Source organism: Pantherophis guttatus, chromosome 15 (genome assembly GCF_059756535.1).
Source record: "Pantherophis guttatus breed Tessera chromosome 15, ASM5975653v1, whole genome shotgun sequence".
NCBI classification, from domain to species: Eukaryota; Metazoa; Chordata; class Lepidosauria; order Squamata; family Colubridae; genus Pantherophis; species Pantherophis guttatus.
In genome coordinates this window covers 2,796,895-2,822,210 of record NC_142077.1, presented here as the reverse complement: position 1 = coordinate 2,822,210, position 25,316 = coordinate 2,796,895, and the positions used below count along the sequence as shown (strand labels likewise).

Here is a 25,316-nt window from a genome sequence, read left to right as displayed (position 1 = left end):
AGGAAAAATGAATGGGAAGGAAGGAAAAAAGGAAAATGAAGGAGAGAAAGGAAAAAATGAAAGGGAAGGAAGGAAGGAAAAATGAAAGAGAAGGAAGGAATGTAAAAAGCATGGAAGGAACAAAAAATGAAAGAAGGGAGGAAGGAAGTTAGACATTCTACGTGTAAAAGTTCTGAATGGATCTATTCCAGGGTAAAGTGAAATTTGCACAGTAAAGTGAAATAAACAGTTTCCCAATTCTGAAGATTCTAGATTTCCCTTGGAGGAAAATGCCAGGTTTGGGGGGGTGCAGAAATCCGCTGACACATGTCAACTCCATAATGAACCCGCCGTTGCAAAGCAGAAGGGATCAAACTGGACAAATTGACGTTGACAAAGTGACATTTTCAATATTGTTTCCATTTCTGCGTTGTCTTTATTTTTGTTTCCCTGTTCTGGCTTGCCTGCACTAGAGGTAGCAGATGGCTACAAATATTGTAACCAAACAAATAATCAGTGCATATTTAGAGAGCTGTTAAGAATCTGATCCGTCTCGGTCCTTTTTATTATTATTATTATTTATTTTGTTTTTTATTTGCGTTTTTTTTTTTTTTTCTGGCAGCCTGGCTGAAAACCTGTAAACAAATGAGAGACAACTGTATTTTACAGCTCGCTGACTTCCATATGAGCGGGATTTATGGGAACACGAAGGGCTCGACTCGCGCACCAATCGCAAAACGCACTGCCTGGGAAATTGGACCCAATTGTGGCATTTTGCACAGAAAGCACGGCTCATGCAAACCGTTTTCAAGATTTTGCACAGGAGGAGGGAAAAAGTAAATGAATTGCAGATCTTCCTCGTTTCATTTTTATTTTTACCCTGCCTGCTAAAGTTGGGGTTTCGGTCACATTTAGAAAATGAACGCACCCAGATGTGTGTGTAAGTGGTTTGTAAAATAAGATTTATGAAAGGGTCCTAATCTGGTTTTGAACCACCAATTTGCATGAAAGACTTACATGGATGCAAGCAAATTGACATGCATGGTGTCATTTGCAACATGCATTTGGGCAAAAAGGGCTTAAAAAACGCAGGTACGCGGCGTGCAATTTATGCAAAGGATGCTCTTCTGTGTAAAATGTAAAAGGGTCTCCTGTTTGGGCAGGGGTTGGACTAGATGACCTACAAGGTCCCTTCCAACTCTGTTCTTCCGTTACTTTTGATTCCAATAATGTTTATTGGGCGAGGAGGTAAAAGAGACGCACCTGACGTATCTTTTACACAAACAACTTCCATTTACGCAAATGGCGTAGCTGAGGCAGACCTGCTGCCTAAAATGGCCCCCATTTTACTGGGTACCCCTTTTCCTCCAACCAAGTCAGAAAAAAAATCAAGGTTTTTCCTATTTTATTAATAAAAAGGAACTTGAAGAGGGGAGCTGCCGTCACTTCTGGAACTGAGGCCTTTTCGGGCCTAGTCACAACCTATAAGCCTGGGGGGGACTTCAACTCCCAGAATTCTCATCCATGGCCACGCTGGCTGTGGCATTGTGGGAGTTGAAGTCCACGCACACCTGGAAAATGGCTTTGGGGCGGGGGAAAGGTCTGCTCTGGAGGGCAGTCGTGAGGAGGAAAAGGATCTGCTTCCATCCTAGCTGGTTGGAGGGTGTTGAGCTTCGCCGGCCGTTCAGATGAAACCCCAAACCCGGAGTCAAGAAGCTCATCCTGGAAGATGGGAGTCAAAGCCTCCATGAGAGAAAACTCACCTGGTTTTTCCTCACGTGCCTCCAAGATATGTCCAAAAACAGCCATTTTGGCCTCCTGGATACCTTGAGGAGAAACTGAAGGCTTCAAGGTGGTTTACAGGTCCAAACAATCAACCAGCCACATTTGTGGACCTTGTTTGCGACCCCCAACCACAAATAAACCTGGTTTGTTTCAACTGGACAGGCCAAAAAAAAGAGAAAAGGGCTTGGAAGCCTCACAGCTCCATAAATCCAAGGGGCAGCCCGATTCAGACAGAATTGGGGGTTGCAGAAACGAAACCACGAACTGGAGGCTTTCCAGAATAGACTGGACTATCATTTAACCGGGATGGTATAAGGTCTCCTGCCTTGGAGCAGGGGGTTGGACTAGAAGACCTCCGAGGTCCCTTCCCAGCCTACGATTCTATGTTCTGTGAAACCGGGTTTAATGTCATGGACGGTGGCCCGAGATGGACTAGCCAACATCTGCAGAGCTCAAGAGACAACATGGACTCGGCTACAAGACAGAAAGTATCCATTCTGGGAATGCGGAAGGATGAGGCCTCCCCATGAACATACAGGTAGCTTGATCTGTCTGTCTCTGTCTGTCTGTCTGTCTGTCTGTCTGTCTGTCTGTCTATCTATCTATCTATCTATCTATCTATCTATCTATCTATCTCTATTCATCTATCATCTATCTATTTATCTATCATCTATCTATCTATATATCCAACTAGATATATCTATCATCTATATTATCATCTATTTATCACCTATCATCCATCTATTTATCTATCTATCTATCTATCTCTATTCATCTATCATCTATCATCTATCTATTCATCTATTATCTATTTATTTATCTATCATCTATATTTTATTTATTTATTTTTATTTTATATTGGATTTCTATACCGCCCTTCTCCCTGAGGACTCAGGGCGGTGTACAGCCAGATTAAAAAACATGCAGAACAAATATTAAAAACAATTAAAAGATATATAAATTTGGCCCAATTAAAACTCATTTACCAATTAAAAACGTTTAAAACATTTAAAAACAGTTAAAAATTTCATCTTAAGCCAGCCGGCTTGTTTAAATAAATGGGTTTTAAGGGCGCGACGGAAGGCACTGAGGTCTTGGATTCTCCTTATCTCTGGGGGGAGCTGGTTCCATAGGGTAGGTGCCCCCCCAGAGAAGGCCCTCCCCCTGGGGGTCACCAGCCTACATTGTCTGGCTGATGGCACCCCGAGGAGGCCCTCTCTGTGGGAGCGCACGGGTCGATGGGAGGTCGTTGGTAGCAGCAGGCGGTCTCGAAGATAGCTAGGCCCTATGCCATGGAGCGCTTTAAAGGTGATAACCAACACCTTGAAGCGCACCCGGAAGACAACTGGGAGCCAGTGCAGCTCGCCAGATATCATTTATCTATCATCATTTATTCATCTCTCTCTCTCTCTCTCTCTCTCTCTCTCTATATATATATATATATATATATATTCATCTATCATCTATCATCTGTCTATATCTATCATTTATCTATCATCATTTATTCATCTATCTCTATCTCTATCTCTATCTATCTATCTATCTATCTATCTATCTATCATTTATCTATCATCCATCTATCATCTCTCTATTTACATCTACATCTATCTATCTCTATTCATCTATCATCTATCTATTCGTCTATCATCTATTTATCTATCATCTATCTATATCTATCATTTATCATCATTTATTCATCTATCTCTGTCTATCTCTATCTCTATCTCTGTCCCTCTATCTATCTCTCTATCTCTCTATCTCTATCTATCTATCATCTATCTATCTATCATCTCTCTCTCATCTATCTATCTATCTATCTATCTATCTATCTATCTATCTATCTATCTATTCCATTTATACAGCCACCGATCGTATGTTCTTGCCTGGGGCGGCTTACAATTAAAATTGATTCTATTCCTGATTTTTATCTCATACACCTGGCTATTTGATTGCTCAACTTCGGGTACCGGAAATCGCTGCAGTCCATCTCATAAACATTTGGCTGCAGGGATGACGGCTCCCAATCAATCAATTAATCCATTCTTATTACAGTCATAAACCAACATAAAGAGGATGGGGTTTTCTTTTTAGGAAGATAAAAAAAAAAAATAATGGGCAGGAAATGGTCTGTAATAGCCACATAAACTGCTAAACATATACATAAAATACATATAAATTTACAAGGCAGAGGGCATAAAAGGTAGCAATGGGGAGAATATAAAGAAAACGAAATATATAAGGAAAAGGGTAAAAGACACACAAAAGGGTGAATCTGAAAGGGATTTGGGATAAATAAAACTGGTGTACATGGTCTCTCTCCTGCCATGTTTCTTTCCCAGCAACAACAACAACCCTGCGAGGTAGGGGAAACGGAGAAAGCAGCGGGTTCAAAATCAGCCAGTGAGCTGCTATTTGAAAACTCTCTGAATGTTGTGTGTCTAATTTCGCCGTGCGGCTGATTTTAAAAGAGCCAATTCCTACTTCAGCCTCGCCCAGGGTAAGTTAATTATTTATTACTTCATTGTGTATGTGATATGTTGTCATTAGTATGTTACGCGTGGTTTAAAATTGCTTTTCATTGTGATGCGTTTGCAGAGATGGGATTTTGCTGTCCCAACTGTTTTTATTGTCTGATTATTTGTGTGTGTGTGTGTGTGTGAGAATAACAGAAGGGGAAATTGGAATGCAGACCCTTGGAAGAGTTGCGTGCAAAATAAAGACAGAATCATAGACAGAAACCTTTGAGGGATCATCTAGTCTGGTCTTGATCTCAGCAAGACTTCAATTCCCAGAATTCCCCAGCCGAGCCTGCGTGTCTGGGGAATTCTGGGAGTTCAGATCCTGGCATCTTAAAGTAGTTTAGATGATTGACTCTTGGTCATTCTATGGTCCAGGTCTCTCCATATCTTGGAGGTGTAGGGTTTCCTGCCTAAGCAGGGGGTTGGACTAGAAGACCTCCAAGGTCCCTTCCAACTCTGTTATTCTATTCTATTCTATTCTATTCTATTCTATTCTATTCTATTCTATTCCATTCTATTCCATTCCATTCCATTCCATTCCATTCCATTATTCTATTCTATTCTATTCTATTCTATTCTATTCTATTCTGTTCTGTTCTGTTCTGTTCTGTTCTGTTCTGTTCTATTCTATTCTATTCCATTCCATTCCATTCCATTCCATTCCATTCCATTCCATTATTCTATTCTATTCTATTCTATTCTATTCTATTCTATTCTATTCTATTCTATTCTATTCTATTCTATTCTATTCTATTCCATTCCATTCCATTCCATTCCATTCCATTATTCTGTTCTGTTCTGTTCTGTTCTGTTCTGTTCTCTTCTGTTCTTGAAACTCCCCCCCCCAAAAAAGTGGTGTTATTAGCCATCAAACCTCAAAAATACACTTTTCCCAAAAGACAATAAACGAACTACTTTGGTCATTGCTAAGAAGCTGCAGAAGCCAGCAAAGAAATTAAAATAACCCATTTCCATTTTTTTTTTTAAAAAAAGAGCCAACTTTCATTGCTTCACCTGCTGGATTCTTCAAGATAGACCAAAAGAAAAAGGGCTTAACACCAAGATATTTTTTTTTTTTAAAAAAAGCAACTAATAACCATGTCATTAAAAAGAAATCTGGGTTCTTACAGGCCATTTGATTCCATCTGTGCAACATTACTCCGCAGTATTATTAAAGAGCTGTTTCCAACTGCAAATAGGAGCCTTTTTATGTTCGAAGGCATTTAAAAGCAGCCGCATGGGCGATCTCGCTCCATTACTTTTTAAGAAACTTCCCTGTTCACTCTATTTAACTTTACGATTTGGGGAAATTGGGCTCTCTGTCTCACTTCCTCTGTCAAGATGCAAGAAGGAACTTTGATTGTAAGGCCTGTTTGAGGCACCCAGGAATCTACAAGCTGAGCTGGGATGCTCAAAGTTAGCCGGTAAATGAGTTTCCACCCCTGTAAATGAAGAACAAGCAGGACAAGCAGAAGAGGATAATGTGAATGGGAAAGAATAGAATATAGGATATAGGATATAGGATGTAGGATATAGAATAAATAGAATGTAGAATGTAGAATGTAGACTATAGAATATAGAATAGAATAGAATAGAATAGAATAGAATAGAGAATAGAGAATAGAGAATAGAATAGAGAATAGAGAATATAGAATATAGTAGAATATAGAATATAGAATAGAATATAGAATAGGATAAAATAGAATAGAATAGAATAGGCTTTATTTGGCCAAATGTGGTTGAACACACAAGGAATTCGTATCAAGTGCAGAAGCTCTCTGCGTACATGCAAAACAACAGAGTAATAATAAGCACAATAATGATACCAATAAGAGGGGGTAGTAGAGAAGATGAAAAGGATAATAATAATAATAATAATAATAATAATAATAATAATAATAATAATAATAATACAGCCATACCACATGGATAAATATGCTTCAACATAAGGCAGTACTGTAGGTATTCAGCAAAGACTGATGGCACGATGGACTGATGGCATGCAGTGCCCTATAGCGGCATCCTGGGGGGGGGGGCAGGAACTGAAATAGTTGATGTCTAGGATGCGAGGGGTCTGCAGACACCTTCTCAGCCCTCCTTCTGACCCACGCATTGTTCAAGTCTTCTACGGAAGTCAGATTGGTTGCAGTTGTTTCTTCCGAAGTCCTAAATATCCATTGGTGGAAGGGAAGAGATGCTTTGACCAGATTTCTGGTTTAAAGAATTAAGAAGGAAGGCGAGGAGGAAGAGGAAGAAGGGAAGGAGAAGGAGAAAGGGAAGAAGAGAGGAGGAGGAGGAGGAGGAGGAAAAGAAGAGCTGGAAAACAGAAAGGAAAGATACCAAAATGACCCTACAAAGCAAATCCGTTTTCGGTGAAGTGTGTCGTCCTTCAGCTGCATCAGAAGCCGATGTGGGAGGTGACAATAACTGGACTTTCAGGTTTCTATCGTCTTTCCCACCGAACCCAATTTATTCGCCTCAGAGCAAATGAAAGAGAGAAAGGGAAGGTCAAGGAGGCCTCCGCCTCCCAGGGAGCGAAAATAATAATAATAATAATATATAAATATAATCATCCCGACAAAACCCAGCATCGTAACTTGTGTGTCCAAATTGGAGTCGGGTATAAGTAGAAGATGATTCATATCCACGGAGGTTTGGCAACAACAACAACAAAAAAAACCCCAGCTATTTATGTTCCAGTGCATAAAAGACGATCTGTGATTTTTTAAGATTGTTGTCCGGACGCAGGCTCTGTCCGCTGGTTGTGTGTTGTGAGACCTGCATCCGTGCTTATTCCTCCGGCTCTTGCAGATTAGACAAACACAATAGTTTGTCTTTTGCGAACATGGCCGAAGGACTCCGTTTGTCGTGCGAACCCAGCAAGCCGATCAGAGCACTTGATTCAGTGTTAATAGCAAGCAAAATTTGGACGGCAACCACAGGTCTTTTCCCCGTGGCCTGGATCAGTAGTTGTGGTGCTTTAGCGAATAACTATAAATTGGGCCTTAGTCCCATTAGGTGTCATATGGGAGCCATTTTTTCCAGGCCAATCAGAATTGCAAGAAAACTCCAAACACTACAAACTCCATTTATTTATTTATTTATTATATTTCTATACCGCCTTTCTCCCGTAGGATTCAAGGCGGTGTACAGTCAAGAAAAATACAGATACACAAACATCATAAAATTGCTAATTAAAATTATTATTATAACACAGTATGGCCCAATTAAATTTGACACAACTTAAAAAAAAAAACTTTATTTTTGTAAAAGGTTTCCAGTTTTGGGGGAAAAAAAATTCCATTCTACAGGTCTCCATTAAGAAAAAACAAACAAACCCAGTTACACTGCAAAATGTTGTCCACCCATTTACATTAGATAGTTCTGGATTGTTGGTTCTTCTTTCTCTTATCTCTTTCTGAAAAACAAGAGTAAGGGGGAGATTTCTGGAACTGAGTAATGAAATCCGGGGGTTAAAAGATAGGAAATAAAATATGCCCGTGTTTCCCCGAAAATAAAACAGGGTCTTATATTATTTATTTCACGTTTTCTGAATAGTTTTTAATCCCAGAGCTATAATTGCACTCAACAATGGAGTAAAGGGCCACCATCAGTGAGCTGTTGGAAGTATTACTTGGTCTGTTGTGTGAATGTTTGGGTGGTTTAGGGGTGGGGGATTTGTGGTGGGTGGGAGTGTGTTTGGGGATTGTTATGTGTGTTGGACTTGGTCTTTAGGTGTTACGTGAATTTCGTTGTATGGGTATACTGTGTATACACGTACAATGACAATAAAGTTATTATTATTATTATCTTTATTCATTAAACGTGAAACTCAAGTCAACTGAACATTCAAAAATGCATCACAAATACCATTAATTGGTGCTAATGGTTGATACGGGTTGCTGCCAGCGTCCTAGGGATCAACCAAGTACCTTCTTAAGATGTACGATGTTCCAAGTAGCGCAGTTTTTTGCAGTTCCGCTCATGTTATTGCAGGAAGCTGCAATTTGCTGATGTATCTTATAAAATTCTTGGACTTGGTACCAAGTGCCCCGATGACAACGGGTATCACTGTGACATGTTTCATCCATAGCCGTGTAGTTTCAATGGCCAGGTCGCGATATTTCGTGATTTTTTTTCCAGTTCTTTTTCTTCGACTCTGGCATCTCCTGGTACCGCGATGTCAATAAATTGTACGTTTCGGTTTTCGACAGCTGTGATGTCGAAACTGTGATGATGATGATGATGGTGATGATTGCTCCAAAAGTTGCATTAGGGATTGTTTTCTGGTTAGGTCTTATTTTTGGGGAAATACGGTACTAATTGCGTCCGTCTGGCTGAGGATCTTAACTGGGGCTTATTTTTGGGTAGGGTTTATATTACGGGCATCCTGAAAAAATCATGCTAGGACTTATTTTCCGGTTGGGTCTTATTTTCGGGAAAACAGGGTACATACATACACAAATATATATCCCACCTACTCCCTCTCTGTCTCTCTCTCTCAAAATAGAAGCAAACAAGTTGTTTATTCCATTTATTACAGGCTTAGGATTCTGTGGCGGCTACAATTAGAAACACAAAGCCAAAATCACCGGCATAATTAAAACAAAATCACTGAAACACAGTTAAAGCTGACATAACAAAAAGGCAGAGGGTGGGCATCCTAAATTTATAGCCAATAAGCCATTTAGCAGGTCCCACGCTTCCAAATGCATCCCTTTGCATTTTAAACCCTTCCTGGATTTTTCTGTTTATTTTTTTTTTAACCGCAGTCTTCTTTTTTTCGTCTTCTTCCTCGCTTTTGAGGAGGATAGTTTCCCATGAAAAAAACCTGGTAATGTAACCAGCAAGAGGAGGAGGTTGGCTTCTCTAGGAGGGGTGTCCTCCCCCACCCCAAAAGGCTAAGATTTATTCCTTTCCTTCTTTCTACTTCCTTTCTTCCCTTCCTTCCCTTTACGTTTATCTTTCAATTACTGTTCTATAGTCTGCACAGTTCACCATAGTATTCACTCACCCTTTTCAGATATATTAGATAGAATAACAGTATATTTTCCTTTGATCTTAATTGTGACTTGTGTTTTATTTAGGACCAAACATTGATGGTGAAGTCTGTCCTTCCTAACTTCCTTCCTTCCTTCTTTCCTTCCTTCCTTCCTTCCCTACCTTAGAAAAACGGCTAACCCAGTTTTACTTTTCCTCAACCAGTGGCTGGATTATTTTAATATCTATTGATCTACCTCTTTATTCTTCCTTCCTTCCTTCCCTCCCTCGGTCCCATCTTCTTTCCTCCCTCCCTCCCTTCTCTGTTTCTCCTTCCTTCCTCTACCTTCCTTCCTTTTCCTTTTCTCCCTTTTCCTTCCTTCCTTCCTCTACTTCCTTCCTTTTCTCCCTTTTCCTTCCTTCCCTCCCTCCCTCTTTCAGTCCCTTCTTCTTTCCTCCCTCCCTTCCTTCTCTGTTTCTCCTTCCTTCCTCTACGTTCCTTCCTTCCTCTACCTTCCTTCCTTTTCCTTTTCTCCCTTTTCCTTCCTTCCTTTTCCTTCTTTCCTTCCTCTACCTTCCTTTCTTTTCTCCCTTTTCCTTCCTTCCCTCCCTCCCTCGGTCAGTCCCTTCTTCTTCCCTCCCTCCCTTCTCTGTTTCTCCTTCCTTCCTCTACCTTCCTTCCTTTTCCTTTTCTCCCTTTTCCTTCCTTCCTTCCCCTTCCTTCCTTCCTTCCTTCCTTCCTTCCTTCCTTCCTTCCTTCCCCTACCTTCCTTCCTTTTCCTTTTCTCCCTTTTCCTTCCTTCCTCCCTTCCTCTACCTTCCTTTCTTTTCTCCCTTTTCCTTCCTTCCTTCCTTCCTTCCTTCCTTCCTTCCTTCCTTCCTTCCTTCCTTCCTTCCTTCCTTCCTTCCTTCCCTCCCTCCCTCCCTCCCTCCCTCCCTCTGTCAGCAACCTATTGGCACGAAAGCAGCTTGGCACAGGGAGGAATCAAAACTGGCACTAAATAGCCACTTTCCTTGGAGCGAGAGAGAGAAAAAAAACTTTAACTGAAAGTGGCATCCTTGCTTTTCCTTTCTCTCTTCCTTCGGGCCTCCTTACTCCCCCTCCCCCCACCCCCTCCCCCCCACCGCCCTGCCCCAGGCGGCTCTTAATCTCTTCCCGGGCGGGAGGGGAAATGTTGGACTACCTATTTCCCCCCCACCCCCTCCCACCCGCCATCCCCGGGTGAAAAAGGTCCCGAGCCAATTAATGGCTAATAATTATCCAGGGGTGGAAAGAACGGAAGAGGGCGGGAGAAGGTGGAAATGACGGGGGTGGGGAGGTGGGGGGGGAGGCGGCGTGCTTTTTGGGAGGAAGGGCCGCCCTGAATTAGCCGGACTGCCCCGGAACGGAATAATCCCTCCGTCGTCGGCAGGTGTTAATCCGAATTAAAAACAAAAAAAAAACAAAAGAGTCTCACCTTGATTTAATAACTTGTCCCTTGAACGAGAACGTAGTTATTTTGGGTGGGGGACTGAATGATTTTTTTTCCTCTGCCCCCGCGTGGCTTTTCTTCTTCCCTCTGTTCTTTTACTTCTCTTTTCTTTCTCTCTCTCTCTCTCTCTTTCTTTCTTTCTTTCTTTCTTTCTTTCTTTCTTTTTCTTTCTTTCTTTCTCCCCCACTCCTTCCTTCTTTGATTAAACCACTCCCCCCCCCCGCAGCCCGACTTTACTCTGCCTTTTGGACCTATTGATCCGCTTCTTCCATTGTCGACCTTCTGGGGGGGGGGGTAACCCTCTCCCTCCCCCCACGAAATCCCGAGCATTTCTCTCTCTCTCTCTCTCTCTCTCTCTCTCTCTCTCTCTCTCTCTCTCTCTCTCTCTCTCTCTAATCTCTTTCTCTCTCTCATCTCTCTTTCTTTCTCTCTGTCACATCTCTCTCTCTCTCTTTCTCATCTCTTTCTCTCTAATCTTTCTCTCTCATTTCTCTTTCTTTCTCTGTCACTTCTCTCTCTCTCTCTCTCTCTCTGCCTCCGCTGTTCGCGTCTCCTCTCCACCGCTTTTAAAAACCCACGAGTTTAAATTCCCAGTTCCTCCCCCACCTCCACCACCCCCAGGTTGATTAGCCGCGGGTCACTATAATATTTATTAGATTTAATTACAAACAAGGCAGCTATTCCGGCCCTATTGGCTTTACAAGGCGCCGAGACTGGCGCTCAGCCACGCTTACTTCTAAGTAAAGCGCACCCAAAGCCGCTCCGCTATTGGCGTTTTGAATTATTTCCCCGTCCATATTACTTAAAAATCATCTCGCTAACGAACGGAAGGCGGGCGGAGACTCTTGGATTTCCTATATATTCGAATTTAAAAAACCCTTTCTTTCCCCCTGGAATCGCGCCTTCTTCCCGTTTTCTCTTCTCCCTTTTCAACCCTAACGACGGCTCTGGGATACGGCGGTCGTTGGCTTCGCCGTCAGGAGAGGGGGCGATGATGATGATAATAAGATGATGATGATGATGATGATGATGATGATGATACTGGTATTTGTGACACGTTTTTAAATGATCAGTTGACTGAGTTTCATGTTTAATGAATAAAAGATAATTAATAATAATAATAATAATAATAATAATAATAATAATAATAATAATAATAATATGATGATGATGATGATGATGATACTGGTATTTGTGACACGTTTTTAAATGATCAATTGAGTTTCATGTTTAATGAATAAAAGAGATGATAATGATGATGATAATGGTATTTGTGACACGTTTTTAAATGATCAGTTGACTGAGTTTCAAGTTTAATGAATAAAAGATAATATAATAAGATGATGATGATGATACTGATATTTGTGACACGTTTTTAAATGATCAGTTGACTTGAGTTTCATGTTTAATGAAGAAATAATAATAATAATAATAATAATAATAATAATAATAATAATAATAATAATAATAATAATAATAATAGTACCCAAGGCAAGCGGAAAGAAGCAGCATAGATTAGTTATACAGTCGTTTCTCCGCCGTCTTGAAAGCCTTGTCATAATATTGCTCGCGGCAGCTTGGCTAAAAACGAGCCAAAAATAGTAATTAAGGAAAAGCGCAATTACGCAGCCTTAATCTGCCCGCTTGGAAAGAAAGAATAAGACGGGAAGGGAGTGGGTGGGTGGGTGAAATTTCGTAGCTGGAGGGGCAGCCGGGTTCAGCACCAGGGAGACAGGCGTTTGAAATGACCGTCTTGGGAAGAAATGACCGGCCTTTTAAAAACGGGAACGGCCGGGTTAAAACGAGAGTGTGAGACCCCGATGCCTGTTTTCCCCCCCCCCCCTCACCTCTTTTGATCGCTTCTCCTCCCTCCCTCCAAACCGAGCCTCTCTTCTCCAAACTGGATTTCAGTTCTGGCCGGCGTCCGTGCTCCCAAACCCGCGTCTTTCCAAGCCCAAAATTTAACATCACCCCAATTTCTCTCGCTTTTTTCTCCTCCCCATCAGAAAGGAGATTAAGCCGTTTAAAGCAGCAACAGAGAGTAGTGGGAGGGGGGGATTTACCGGGTCCTTATATTGGGGTGGGGGACTGAGTTGTGTCAAAAAAAAAAAAAAACCCGAACCCGCCCCTCCCCAAGATCAGATTTATACCCTCTCCCCCCAAAACCCCTCTCGTTTTGTCCCTGCACACTAGAAGACGCGGAGACTCCAAGAGTTGCTATTAATTAATAAATACCTGGCACTATTAAGAATAATTAAGAATCGCGATGCGGCACCGACTGGTTTACAACTCTCGGCTTTCAGCCTTTTAAACGCCGGCTTGCAATTTTGCAAGCAAAATCGTGATTTTTTTCTCCCCAGCTCCTAAAGGTTTATTCAAAGGGTCGAGTCCCCCCCATCCCCACCCCGCTTTCTAACACGAAAGTGGCCCAGTCCCGCCGCTTAAAAAACATGCGCGCCGCCTTCTCCCCGTTTTCGTTTTAAAGGGGCTTCAGAAAGAACTTCCCAGCCCCCTCTTGACTCGCGAGTAGGTTTGGGGAATCCCGGGGGAGGGGGGGGAAGCTGCCACTTTCCTTCCCCCCAACTCCTCAAAGGAAACGCCGCGGCCTTCCGTTGGAGAGAGACCGCTGTCCAAGGCTCGAGGTTGGCAGCCTGAAAGGCTGAATTTAATAATAATAATAATAATAAAAGCAATAAAAAAAAAACCACGCCGGTTAGGTTGTTCCCACGTTCAGTGTCTCTCTCGCTCTGTATGTGTGTGTGTTGATTGAAACAAGTACAGGCCGGAGCTTCTCAGTCCGCCTGAAATCTAGCATCTCTCTGCCACGACCTCCTCGCCTCCTCTTCCTCCTTCCTCCTACTATTATTATTAATTATTATTCTTCTTATTTCTAAATCGGGCACTAGCCCCTTCGCGGAGACACGTGCGGGCGAAAGGAAAGCCGGGATTGGGATACCTGGTCCCCCCCCCACTTTTTTTTTAATGTTTCCCCCGAGGGAAACTAAGCCGAAACCCCGCGAGAAAAGAGTTTTTTGCTAGGTGTAGTTTTATTTTGCGCTCAACCACCTTAGAAGAACAGCGAACCCCAGTTTGATTTTTCCTCAACCGGTGGCTGGATTATTTTAATATCTATTGATCTACTGTTTCCCCTCCCCTCCTTCCTTCCTTCCTCCCTCCCTCCTTCCTTTTTTCCTTCTTTCCTTCTTGCCTTTTCTATTCTCCGTCTTTCCTTTGAACTTCATTCCAATTTTGTCTATTCTTCTTCTTTCTGATCTTCCTTCCTTCCTTCCTTCCTTCCCTCCCTCCTTCTATTTTCCTTCTTTGCTCTGATGTTCCTTCCTTCCTTCCCTCCCTCCCTTCCTTTTCTCCTTTCCTCTGGCCTACCTTTTTTCTTTCCTTCTTTCTTCTTCTATTCTCTGTCTTTCCTTTGAACTTCATTCCAATTTTCTCTCTTCTTCTTCTCTCTGATCTTCCTTCCTTCCCTCCCTCCCTCACTTCTTGTTTTCCTTCTTTGCTCTGATCTTCCTTCCTTCCTTCCTTCCTTCCTTCCTTCCTTCCTTCCTTCCTTCTCCTACGACATTCTTCTATCTTCAACCGTTCCAACCATCCATCCATCCGTCCATTTTCTGTCTCTCTGCCCTTCGCTACCTCTCTCTCCCCCCCCCCCCCGCGGGCGTCCTCTCTCCGATTTACAAAATTGAAATTTCCCATGAGAAAGAATTTCAGAGGGAGGGGGGAAGGGTGTGTGGGGGGGCGGCCTCCCGTTCGTTTTTTTCCGGTTTATCAAACCAGGCACACCAAACCAACCGCAATCCATAATCCTAAAAGAGAGGTAGCAGTCATCCAGGGAGCTTTTCTGTTACAAGTGATGGAAGGCAGGGACTGTGGCTGGTTTACAATCCCCCCCTCAGCCCCCCCCCACCCCGCTTGAGCTCCTCCAAGAAAACCAGCAAAGAAAACGAGCTTCTGTGTTGTGGGGGAGGGGCTGGAGCTTGGCAGGAGGCCTCCCAATCCTGCCGTTCCTTCCCCCCACCCCCCCCAAAAAAACCGTTTAAAACTATTTGAAGAGGGAGAAGTTGGAATCCGGGGCCCTAGACGCCCCCCCCTTCCGTAAAAGAAACTTTATCCCCCGGCAAAAAAAGGGGGGGCCTGCGCACGCCTTCCCGGGGCCCATGCTCGCGACGCCAAGGAAAGGCAACGACCCCGCCCCCTTCTTCATGGGGGGGGGGTGCGGCTTCGCCTGGCCAGGGAGGCTGGAGGACGCCCCCCCCCGCGTTAAACCCGATCGGCTTGTACCTTGGAGGGGGGGTGCTGTACAACTTTTTTTTATTATTTTTTTACAGCTGCAACGGGTTTGTTTAAAATAAAAGAGGTGCGTGTATGTGTAGGGGTGGGTGGGTTTCGAACTAACCCCCAGTGCGGGAAGAAGACGCCCCCCCCCTCTCTAATCAAGGCAGGGGTGAAATCCAATTTTTTCCCCCCTACCGGTTCTGTGGGCGTGGCTTGGTGGGCATGGCAGGGGAAGGATATTGCAGAATCTCCATTCCCACCCCACTCCAGGGGGAAGCATACTGCAAAATCCCTATTCCCTCCCCACTCCTGGGGGGGGGAAGGATATTGCAAAATCTCCATTCCCACCCCACTCCTGAGGCCAGCCAGAGGTGGTATTTGCTGGTTCTCCGAACTACTCAACATTTCCGCTACCGGTTCTCCAGAACCTCTTAGAACCTGCTGGATTTCACCCCTGAATCTACTCAAAATTTCCGCTACCGGTTCGCCAGAACCTGTTAGAACCTGCTGGATTTCACCCCTGAATCAAGGTGCCTGGGATTCTCAGCGCAGCACCTGGCAGGAGGACCAGCCCCCCCCATTAGCAGACAGAGAGCTCCCCATATCTAGCAGGTTCATTTATTTACCCCTCCCCCCCAGGATCCACTCCTCCCCCCCCCACTTAAAATTACTCAAAAGTGTCACTGTTGGGATTATCCAGCGGTTTAGATCCATGGCGGGTTTTGTTAGGATCTGAACTCCCCACCCCCTCCCCAGGAAGAGAAAGAGAGTGAGTTGGGGGCTTGAAAAGTCCAGCGTCCGCTTTTAAACGTTTCTCAACCCGCGGGGCAAATTGGTATTAATTACTTTCTCTCCCCCCCCCTCCCCCCTTCCCTTCCTTCGCACAAAAGAATATCGATCAGAAAAGGCAGATCAGCCAACGGGCGTTAGCTTTGAGCTTTCTGTTTCTGCAACAGATCGAGTTTTATGATTTGCCCAGGTTTACAATCCTGCACATTTTTTTTTTTTGCGAAGCATTTACATTATTATTATTATTTATTATTTATTTATCGATTCGATTTATATGCCGCCCTTTCTCGGGAGACTCAGGGCGGCTTACAACGCGTTAAGCAATAGCCTTCATACTTTTGTATATACCTGCTTAGTAGGGCTTTTTGGGACCCCTTAAGCGGTGTTCTTTTTTATACAAAGTCATCTTACACACACACACACAGAGACACAGAGTTAATACCCTCTCCCACCCCCATTTCCTGAGATTCCGTAAATAAAAAGAGTCATGCTTCTAGTCCTCAGTAGCTGGCATTAAAAACACGCAAGAGGGAAGGTAACAGTAAAAAAGAGGGAGGGACAATGGATGGTTGAATTTATTTTATTTTTTTTTTAAAAAAATCGTGATACATTTTCCCTGGGGGAAAAAGTCACTTTACAAAAAGGGGGGGGGGCTCAAACTGGAGAAGATTTGTCCCCCCCCCTCGGGAAAACCAGAACTCTAACCCCCTATTTAACTAACCAATTCCTGTTCAAGCATTCAGAGTCACCCCAATTTTCTGCTTTCACACACACACACACAGGCAATATTCCTCTGGTATGAGTGGGCCGTGAATAGATCAGGTGCGCAATTCTAGAAGTGGCAAGATTGGTGAGAGAGCGCGCGTGCTTGGATTCAACCCCCCCAACCAAATTTATTTATTTATTTATTTATTTATTTGTTTGTTTGTTTATTTGTTTATTTATTTATTTATTGGTTCGATTTATATATGCCGCCCTTCTCCGGAGACTCAGGGCGGCTTACAATGCGCCTTCATACTTTTGTATCTACCTGCTTAGTAGGGCTTTGGGGGGGGGGGGGCTAAGCGGTGTTCTTTTTTATACAAAGTCAGTTTATTGCCCCCACAATCCGGGTCCTCCCCCCCCCCAACTTGGAAACTAAGGTTTATGGCTGTGGCTTTTCTACAAGGCCCATGGACTTCTTTGGTGGCCTCTCCAACAGAACCACGGTTCAGAAATTAAAACTTGAGCGCTTGTTTCGTCTCTCAGCCAATACCGAATAAAAAATAAATAAACTGGTTTTATTTTAATTGAATGACGACAAGCACCCTGGATATTATCAGGCTATCTTTGGAAGGCAGTTGCCCTTGTGCCTCACTTTTTGGCCAGGTCGACCGGGGCTTATGGGAGTTGTAGTCTGGGTCTAAAACAGACCAGGGTATTTGCTGCATCGTCTCTTTTATTTAATGTGGGTTTTTCTTTTTCTTTCTTTCTTTCTAAAAAAGCAAACGAGTTTAAACAGTTCCAATAAATCTTAACAACCTCACAAAGCTGCTCTTTGTGTTGGAGGAGGTGTGTTAGACACATTGTGCTGAAGTGTGCCGCTAGACGCGGTATAATAAAGAGCTCCCGAGGCAACCTATTGCTTAACGCATTGTAAGCCGCCCTGAGTCTCCGGGGAAAGGCGGCATATATATAAAAAAAAATTTAAAAAAAAAAATTAAAAAAAATCTCCAACTCACCCAAGAAGCTGCGATCCACGCAAATGCAGTTAAAAGCTGCGCCTTAGGATAGGAGAAGCAACTCTTGAGAATCCTAGGTTACTACAACACCCATCAATACCCAAACAATATTATTGAATTTGGAGGTTTATGCCAGCAGGTCTGGGTTTTGAATGTGTGCTGTCGCCGAGGGGGAGGGATGGAGGTTATTATAATAATTATTATTGTATATATATTTTTTTAAATTCTACATTCTGTTTTTTTTATTTTCTGTAAGCCGCTTAGAGTCGCTGTGAGTGAGTGGGAGGCTAGATAAATTTTCCAAAATATGAGAGAGAGGTGTGGGGAGGGAGGGAGGGAGGATAGATCAATGGATAGATTGATGATAAATAGATCAATTGATAGATAGGTAGGTAGGTAGAAAGAACGAAAGAGAGAGAGAGAGAAAGAAAGAAGGAAAGAAAAAGAAACAAAGAAAGAAAGAAAGAAAGAAAGAGAAAGAAAAAGAAAGAAAGTAGAAACCTACAGAAAATTTCACCTCTTCTCCCGTCCTCTAGTGAGATTTTCGGGAGATTTTGTTTTCATTCACACTAAAGGAAAATGATTTTTTTTAAAAAAACAGATAATTATATTCTCCCATTAAAGATGCGCTTTCTGATTTCCCTGCCAGATAGTAATTCAAATAATAATAATAATAATAATAATAATAATAATAATAATAATAATAATAATAATAATAAAAAATAATTCCTTTTTCAAAGAAGGAAGTAAAGAAAGGGGATTAGCAGAAACAGACAACTTGGTCAAAGGGGAAAAGATTTACCCAGTAGAAACGGTCTGATATATATATATATGGCCTTTAAATGAAAAAACTGGGCTGTGTGGGTAGAGAATGAGTTCTCCTTTATGTGGGTGAGCTATCTGATTTTGACCTAAAAGGGTTTTTAACACCAGGGCCAAGTTCACACAGCACGTTATGCCCAGGCTTGTGGCAGTTTGGGCTTCATGGAATGTGTGAATCGCTTCATTGTGGTTTCCGAAGGCCAGCTTTGTGACTTAAGAGTGCAGTGGAAATCCAGACAATGGTGGTTGATTGCTTATTAAGCCATAGTTAAAATAGTGGGAACAGAGGATGGTGGGTGAACTGGGTGTCAGGGAAACATTTTGCTCCATTTTTAAATAGATATTTTTAAGTCCCTGGATGGTTTGGCCCATCTCTCTCTCTCTCCTTCTCTCTCTCTCTCCCTCTTTCTCTTTCTATCTCTCTCTTTCTCGCTCTCTCTCCCACTCTCTTTCTGTCTGTCTGTCTGTGTCTCTTTCTCTCTCTCTCTCTCTGTCTCTGTCTCTCCTCTCTCCTCTCTCTCTGCTTTCTCTCTCTGTCTCCTTCTCCTTCTTCTCTCTCTCTCCTCCTCTCTTTCTCCCTGTCTCTCTTCTCTCTCTCTGTCTCCCTTCTCCTCTCTCTTTCTTCCTGTCTCCCTCTCTCTCTCCTTCTCCCTCTCTCCCCTGCTCTCTCTCTGTCTCTTTCTCTTTCTATCTCTCTCTTTCTCTTTCTCTCCTTCTCGCTCTCTCTCCCACTCTCTCTTTCTGTCTGTCTGTCTCTGTCTCTTTCTATCTCTCTCTCTCTCTCTCTTTCTGTCTCTCTGTCTCTCTCCTCTCTCTCTGCTTTCTCTCTCTGTCTCCTTCTTCTTCTCTCTCTCTCCTCCTCTCTTTCTCCCTGTCTCTCTCTCTTCTCTCTCTCTCTCTCTGTCTCCCTCCTCCTCTCTCTTTCTTCCTGTCTCCCTCTCTCTGTCTCCCTCTGTGTGTCTCTCTCTCTCACACACACTCTTATGCCACTGGTGGGTTCACACTTGCAACTCTACACCTAGGTTAACAAAGCACACACCCCTTCACGACTTAACAGCATGGTTCTTGTTCACACAACTTCCCTCCAAACCCTGAACCTCAAATGATCCAACACCTCCCCACCCACCCACCCATCACTCGAGGGAGATGGAGGAGCCCTGGTCTGGCTTCTTCCTTCAGCCAAGGTTTACTCACCCCCAATCCGCTAGCGTGAGAGCTGGGCTGGCGTGTCTTGTGAACGCAGCCAGGTGTTGCTTCTCTGCTCACAAGCTCCCCTTCGCACATCCAGAGTGGGGCCTCTGAACTCCCGGGGTTAACTTTTGCCTGGTCAAAGATGGAGTTGACAGACACAGAGGGGAAAAAAAAAATTAAGGACAGAGGAAGGTGGAATGAGGGAAGAGAGCACCATTAAAGCAGAAAAACCCATCAAAGTTAGCTGACACTCGAGTTGTCCCAAAAGTACTTTTTTTTTTCAAGAGGCGAGTGGACTTTCTGGTTTTTCCCCTTGAAGGCGTTTTGCTACTCATCCGAGATCTTCCTCACCTCTGAGTTGAAGAAGCTTCCCGGATGAGAAGCGAAACGTCTTCAAAGAAAAACCAGAAAGTCCACTCGCCCCTTGGGGGTGGGTGGGGGGGGAGCACTTTTGGGACAACCATGAGCTGGAGGACTGAGCATCTCCGTCCTGGTTGTAACCTCAAACCCTACATTGGGTTTGTGAACAGCAGGTTAAGAAGCTGATGGTAGCTTCCTCAGTCCCCTTCCCTTTATTCTTCCTTGTTACGGCAACCCTGTGAGGTAGGCCAGCCACAGCTTGCCTACCGATTTGCGCCCCCCCCAAATTCCTACTGCCACTCAGGAAGCCACGTGGGAAAGGCCTGTTTTACCCGTGGCCCCTCCAGAAGGTTCCTACCCTTCCTTAAAGCTGGTTGCGGATCTTGGCTAGCAATCAGACTTGCGTGTCAGGGCTGCATTCCCACAATGGGATTTAAATCTCCCCCCCCCCCGGAGGTTTAGCACAAGGGCAGCCCCCTGCCATGTTTCTGGCAGAGGGTGGGCTGGGAATCGCTCGGGCATTGTGGCGACAGGGAACCAGGATGAGGCTAACCTGGCTTAGCTTGTTGTGAGAACGCAGCCTGGTGAGGAAATGTAGGAGGCAAAGCAAACGCTTTGGATAATCCTGAGCTCTTATTAACCATAAGGCCAGTATTACTCTTAGCAACGAAACCTCAGAATTATTGAATAATGGTTTAAGAAACAAAACACATCAACAGCAATCATATATGTAACTTTGGAAGGAGAAAAGAGTTAGATTCGGGCACTTAAAAACCAGCTATTTCTCTCCCCCCCCCACTCTCCTTTCAAACAGGCCACCCTAAATTTACACAACCCCTTCAAGTGTGCGTTCCCACGACACTCTGAACCCCAAACGAGGCCAAACGGCCGTTTTAGCCTTGCTGGAGAGCGAGAAGGGTGAGTTGAGGGCTCCCCTTGCTTGGTGGGGTGGGGTGGGGGGGACCCAGTTAATGGGACGCTAAGCAGGGAGGAAAAACCCCGCGGAACGGGGTCGTGCGAATGGGTTTCTCAAGGCTGCCTTCCCCCCCACCCTCTCCTCTCCATTGGATTACCCGAGGGTTAAAAAAATTAATTCTATTTTGTTAGGTTTAGGAGTTTAAAGGGGTAGCTCCCCCCTCCTCCTCCTGGACACGGGGTGAGGGCAGGCACGCGTGTCCAACCCGCATCCTTCAAACCCTTTTTTTCGCGCCTCCCACATTCGCAGCCTTCGTTTGGATCGCGGTCAGGCGGGGACTTCAGGCCAGCCCGAAGCGGCGCAAAGCTTCTGTGGAGTTGGGGGTTGAGAGGACCCTTTCCTGGCTTCTCTCCATCCGCCTGGTTCACACGAGGCCTGGAAACGGGGACCCACACGTGGCCCAACCTCCCTTTAGCCCCGAGTTGCGTGTCGCGGGAACCCAACCACCGCTGAGCAGAAATCGGCCAGCTCCCAAGTTCTACCTTTCAGTGAAGATTCCCAAGAGCTCTTAACTCGCAAGTAAATCGCGGTCGCCTCCGACAGGCCATTTTCCCCCAGGTTTACTCGGGACTAAACCGCAGTTCCAACCGAACGGAGGCGGCTTTGGGTTAAAATCAGCGATTCGCCTTCGCTTCTACATTATTCCTAGAAAACACAGCGGAGGGGAAAGGAAAAACACACGTTAAATAAGAGGGGGGGGGAAAGAGACATTACATTGAAAGTAGCCCCGTTCACATGGCAGCTTTTTAACCCGCGTCAAATCCCTTTAAAAAACAAAAAACAAAAAACTTGACCGAAGCGTAAATGCGAATACGAAACGGGTCAGATTTCCCCCTTGCCTAATCTGACCGAAATTAAACCGCCCCCACCAGATTGAGTAAATCGTGGGAAGGCATCCCCTTAAAGGTTTGGCATTGACTCGGGGTTAAACGGTTCTTCCGAACGGCGACGGCGGCCCGAAAATCAAGCGGCGTCCTCATTCGCCCTCGGCGGAGAATATCCGACGCTATAAACCGATTTTCCTTTTATTCCAATTCCTCAGCGGATCGGGGGAAAAAAAACCCCTCGTCTTCCTAAGGCATTTTTGTTTCCCTGAAAAAAATAAAAATTAAGTAAATAAATAAAATTAAATTAGGTTTGAAATCCAAACGGACGCCTTCCTAAGGGAAATTGGTCGGGAGTGGGCCTGCGAGGAAGAGGAGATTTTTTCCCTCCCACCCCCAAACACCTTGTTCTTTTTTTGGGGAGGGGGTTTAATTCAAAACCGAAATCCCCTTTATTAAAGGACAGGTTTTAAGACCCCTACCCACGCACCCCGGTTGGCGTCTTAGCTGGTCTTAAATCTTAAATCTTTCTTTTTTTTTTTTTAAGGTCTGTTCTCCAGTTTTAGGGAAAACGCGTGGAAATTGGAGGTGGGGGGGGAGTTTACGGAAAGAGGAAAAACCTTGAAGGGTGTTTCAAGCGAGCGACACCCGCCGACCCCCTCCCCTCTTTCTCTCTCCCCCCCACCCCCCAGTTTCCAATTGTAATTAAATCTGTGTAGTTAGAGGTTGGTGACTGAGAGCTCGACGAGAGCCAAAACTTTAAAAGCGCATATAATAGAAACCCAGAGAGGAACTCTCGGTCTCTCTACCACCCCCAAGACCTCTCCAGTCCTCAAGTGTTTACATATGGAATATACACACACACTCACAATCACATAATGGGATGCATGCATTGGGAATTATAGGCCTACCGATATTTGTCCGCCTCTTACACACACATATGGCGTGGCTAAAGCCAGTGTGTCCTTTGCAGGGAGGGGAAAAAAAAAACCCAACCCATTATTTTCATGGTTATTTTTTTTTAATTAGCAAAGATCTCACCCCTTTTTTTATTATTATTATTATTTCCATCAAACCTCTCTTGTTTATTTTTTTTCTTCCTCCTCCCTTTTTCCTTTCTACCTGCCTTTCGGCCTCTGTTATTTTTGGAGTGGGAACGTCCCTGGTCCTGCCTTTCAAAAAAATTAATTAATTAATTAAATATCTGGTTTTATTTATTGAAAGCATCCGAAACTGGTTTTTCTTTTGGGTCCCACCCCTCCCCCCCCCGCTCTTTAATCCCCGCACAAAAGCTTCCGATCTCGTCCAGGCCACTTGAATTCCCCAAAGAACGCCATTAATTAGGTTAACAATAATTAATAATAACCGCCGGTCTCTTTTCCTCTGCCGGATTCCGCCTTCTCTCTATATCTGGGGGTCACCGGTCCTCACAAATTTAGGGACTGCTTCCTTTTTCCGAATGCTTCCTTCGATTTTTTTTTAAAAAAATATTTATTTATTTTTATTTTGCAAGGGGTTAAAGGTTTCTCTCCTTCTGGCAAGATAGCTAAAATTCCGATTTTCTTGGCTTTTAAGAAAAAAAAAGCGAAGAAAGAAAGAAAAAGGATCGTTTTAATCCAAACGCCGATCTGAAACCGATATTTATATTCGCCCGGTTTCTGCTCAAGCCATTTTTTTCCCCCCTGAACCTGCTAACAAAAAGAGGAATGAATAATAATAATAATAATAATAATAAAAGCCAACATTTAGGGAGAAAGCACCCATGCAAAATTAGCTGAGGGGAAAAAACGGGGCGAAGGAAAATTGAGGGTGTCCCTGAAATAAATCCATTCACGACATAATAAAAGCCGGAAAGTTTGCCGCACAGGTAAACTCCTGAAACACGGAAGAGGGGGGGGGGAGAGTTCCCCTCCCCCTCTTGGATCTCTACCACCCCCACCCCCCACCACCGAGGGGAACTCCCGGCAAAGGCTCATTTGCACAAAATGTTACCTTTTCTCCCCCATCTCTAGGTGGGACCCCCTTCTCCGCAATTCCTTCAGGGAAAAAAGAGCGGGCGGTTCACTTCTTCGACCCGGGGGAGGGGGCGAGAAACCCCCCCACCCCCCCGTTCCATTCGGTCCGGCGTCGGGGCTTCCTCCTGAGTAGACCTGCAAGGAAGGCTCCGCGTCCAGCAAACGCGGAAAAGGAGAATTAAAAAAAAAAGGAGTGGGGAAGCAGGAAGGAATTCAAAGCTTTCCCTATCCAGCGTGGGTTTTATTAATGGGGGGGGGAGGAAAGCACCCACTCACCCCGAAGGCCTCGCAGCACTTGGGGTCAGCTGAGATGCGATGGGGGTGGGGGTGGAGGGGGGGGTAGAATGCGGTCCGAGAGCCCCCCTCCCTCTTCAAAGGCACCCAAAGCCGCGTTTTTACGCAGCCGAGCAAGGCTGCCCTCCATGATCCCCGCGCCCCGATCCTTAAAAAGCGCCTTTACGCCCGGGAAGGGGGGGGAAAGGGAAGAGAGAGAAAGCCCCGTTTGGACCCCCCCCTTCCCACGCGCCCTCCGAGGCAAGCAACCCCCCCCTCCCCAGCCTGAAAGAAAGAGACAATAAAACAGTAACGGGTAACATCATAAAACAACACCATCACAGCAGCAGCAGCAATAACAAATCTCAAAAAGCGCTTACTTTTCATAAGGCAGATCCGGGATCCTTTGCCAAGGAGGTCGCGCGCTCCTTCTTTGGGCCAGCCACGCCGACTTCGGGGTGGGGGCGGCGATGGGCCATTGGAGGTGGGGGGGGGAAGAAAGAGAGAGAGAGTGAGAGAGAAAGAAAGAGAGAAAAAGAGAGAGAGAGGAAAAAAAAGAGAGAAAAGAGACAGGAGAGAGAGAGAGAGAGAGAAAAGAGAAAGAGAAAGAGAAAGAAAGAGAGAGAGAGAGAAAGAAAGAGAGAAAAAGAGAAAGGAGAGAGAAAAAGAGAAAGAAAAAGAGAGAAAGAGAGAGAAAAAAGGGACAGGAGAGAGAAAAAAGAGAGAAAGAGAGAGAGAGAGAGAGAAAAGGGACAGGAGACACCCCGCTCCGGGGCCAAAAGGGAAGGGGGAAAGAAGAAGGAAGGAAGGAAGGAAGGAAGGAAGGAAGGAAGGAAGGAAGGAAAGGAGGAGAGAGAGAGAAAGAAAGAAGCCAGCACCGACCAGGCGAATTCAAAGTTCATCAAAAGGATTCATCAAAGCTGGAGAAAAGAAAGAGAGAGAGAAAGGAGAGAAAAGAGAAAGGAGAGAGAGCGCGTTACTCGCGAGTAGGCGCGGAGGGGATCGGGTCCAGCCCAAGGAAGGCGCCAGCCAATCGCGAGGGTCTCTAATAAAGATCTTATAATTTGCCAAGTGCGATGTGTGCAATTATCCAATTTCGAGCCTGCTTCTCGCCCCCCCCCTCTCTCCCCAGATTAATTTGCAACCGTTTATCGGAACGAGCACGCCATGAATCTATCCATATAGATATATAATGTATTATATATATATCTATATATCTATATATATATCTCATTTTAAAGTCACCTCTTCTTCCTAGACGCTTCTTGCAAAAGTCTGCCCGGGCGACGGGGCAGCGTGGAAAGGGTTAGAGAGGAGCGA

The 25,316-nt window shown here is 44.5% G+C and overlaps 1 protein-coding gene and 1 long non-coding RNA gene across 4 annotated transcripts in view; one reads left to right on the top strand and one right to left on the bottom strand.

Moving 5' to 3' along the window:
* The first annotated feature begins 1,589 nt into the window (after positions 1 to 1,589).
* PRDM16 (PR/SET domain 16) overlaps positions 1,590 to 25,316 on the top strand; it is a 321,687-nt gene continuing 297,960 nt past the window's right edge. The window contains exon 1 of one of the 2 annotated variants that reach the window (XM_087879280.1): positions 1,590 to 2,302. In XM_087879280.1, the coding sequence (XP_087735406.1) occupies positions 2,170 to 2,302 (133 nt within the window). In that variant the 5' untranslated portion in view covers positions 1,590 to 2,169. The remainder of the gene's footprint in view (positions 2,303 to 25,316) is intronic. The other variant, XM_087879283.1, reaches the window with a different exon arrangement.
* LOC117669564 (uncharacterized) lies at positions 7,368 to 25,306 on the bottom strand. 2 transcript variants are annotated; one of them, XR_009623166.2, is made up of 7 exons: positions 25,242 to 25,306; positions 24,377 to 24,916; positions 23,701 to 23,858; positions 21,754 to 21,976; positions 21,367 to 21,529; positions 19,552 to 19,680; positions 7,368 to 7,701 (listed from the first exon to the last, which is right to left on the bottom strand). It is a non-coding gene; the product is annotated as an uncharacterized LOC117669564 (long non-coding RNA). The 2 variants fall into 2 exon arrangements; XR_004592475.3 differs by lacking the exon at positions 25,242 to 25,306 and having other exon boundaries at positions 24,377 to 25,111.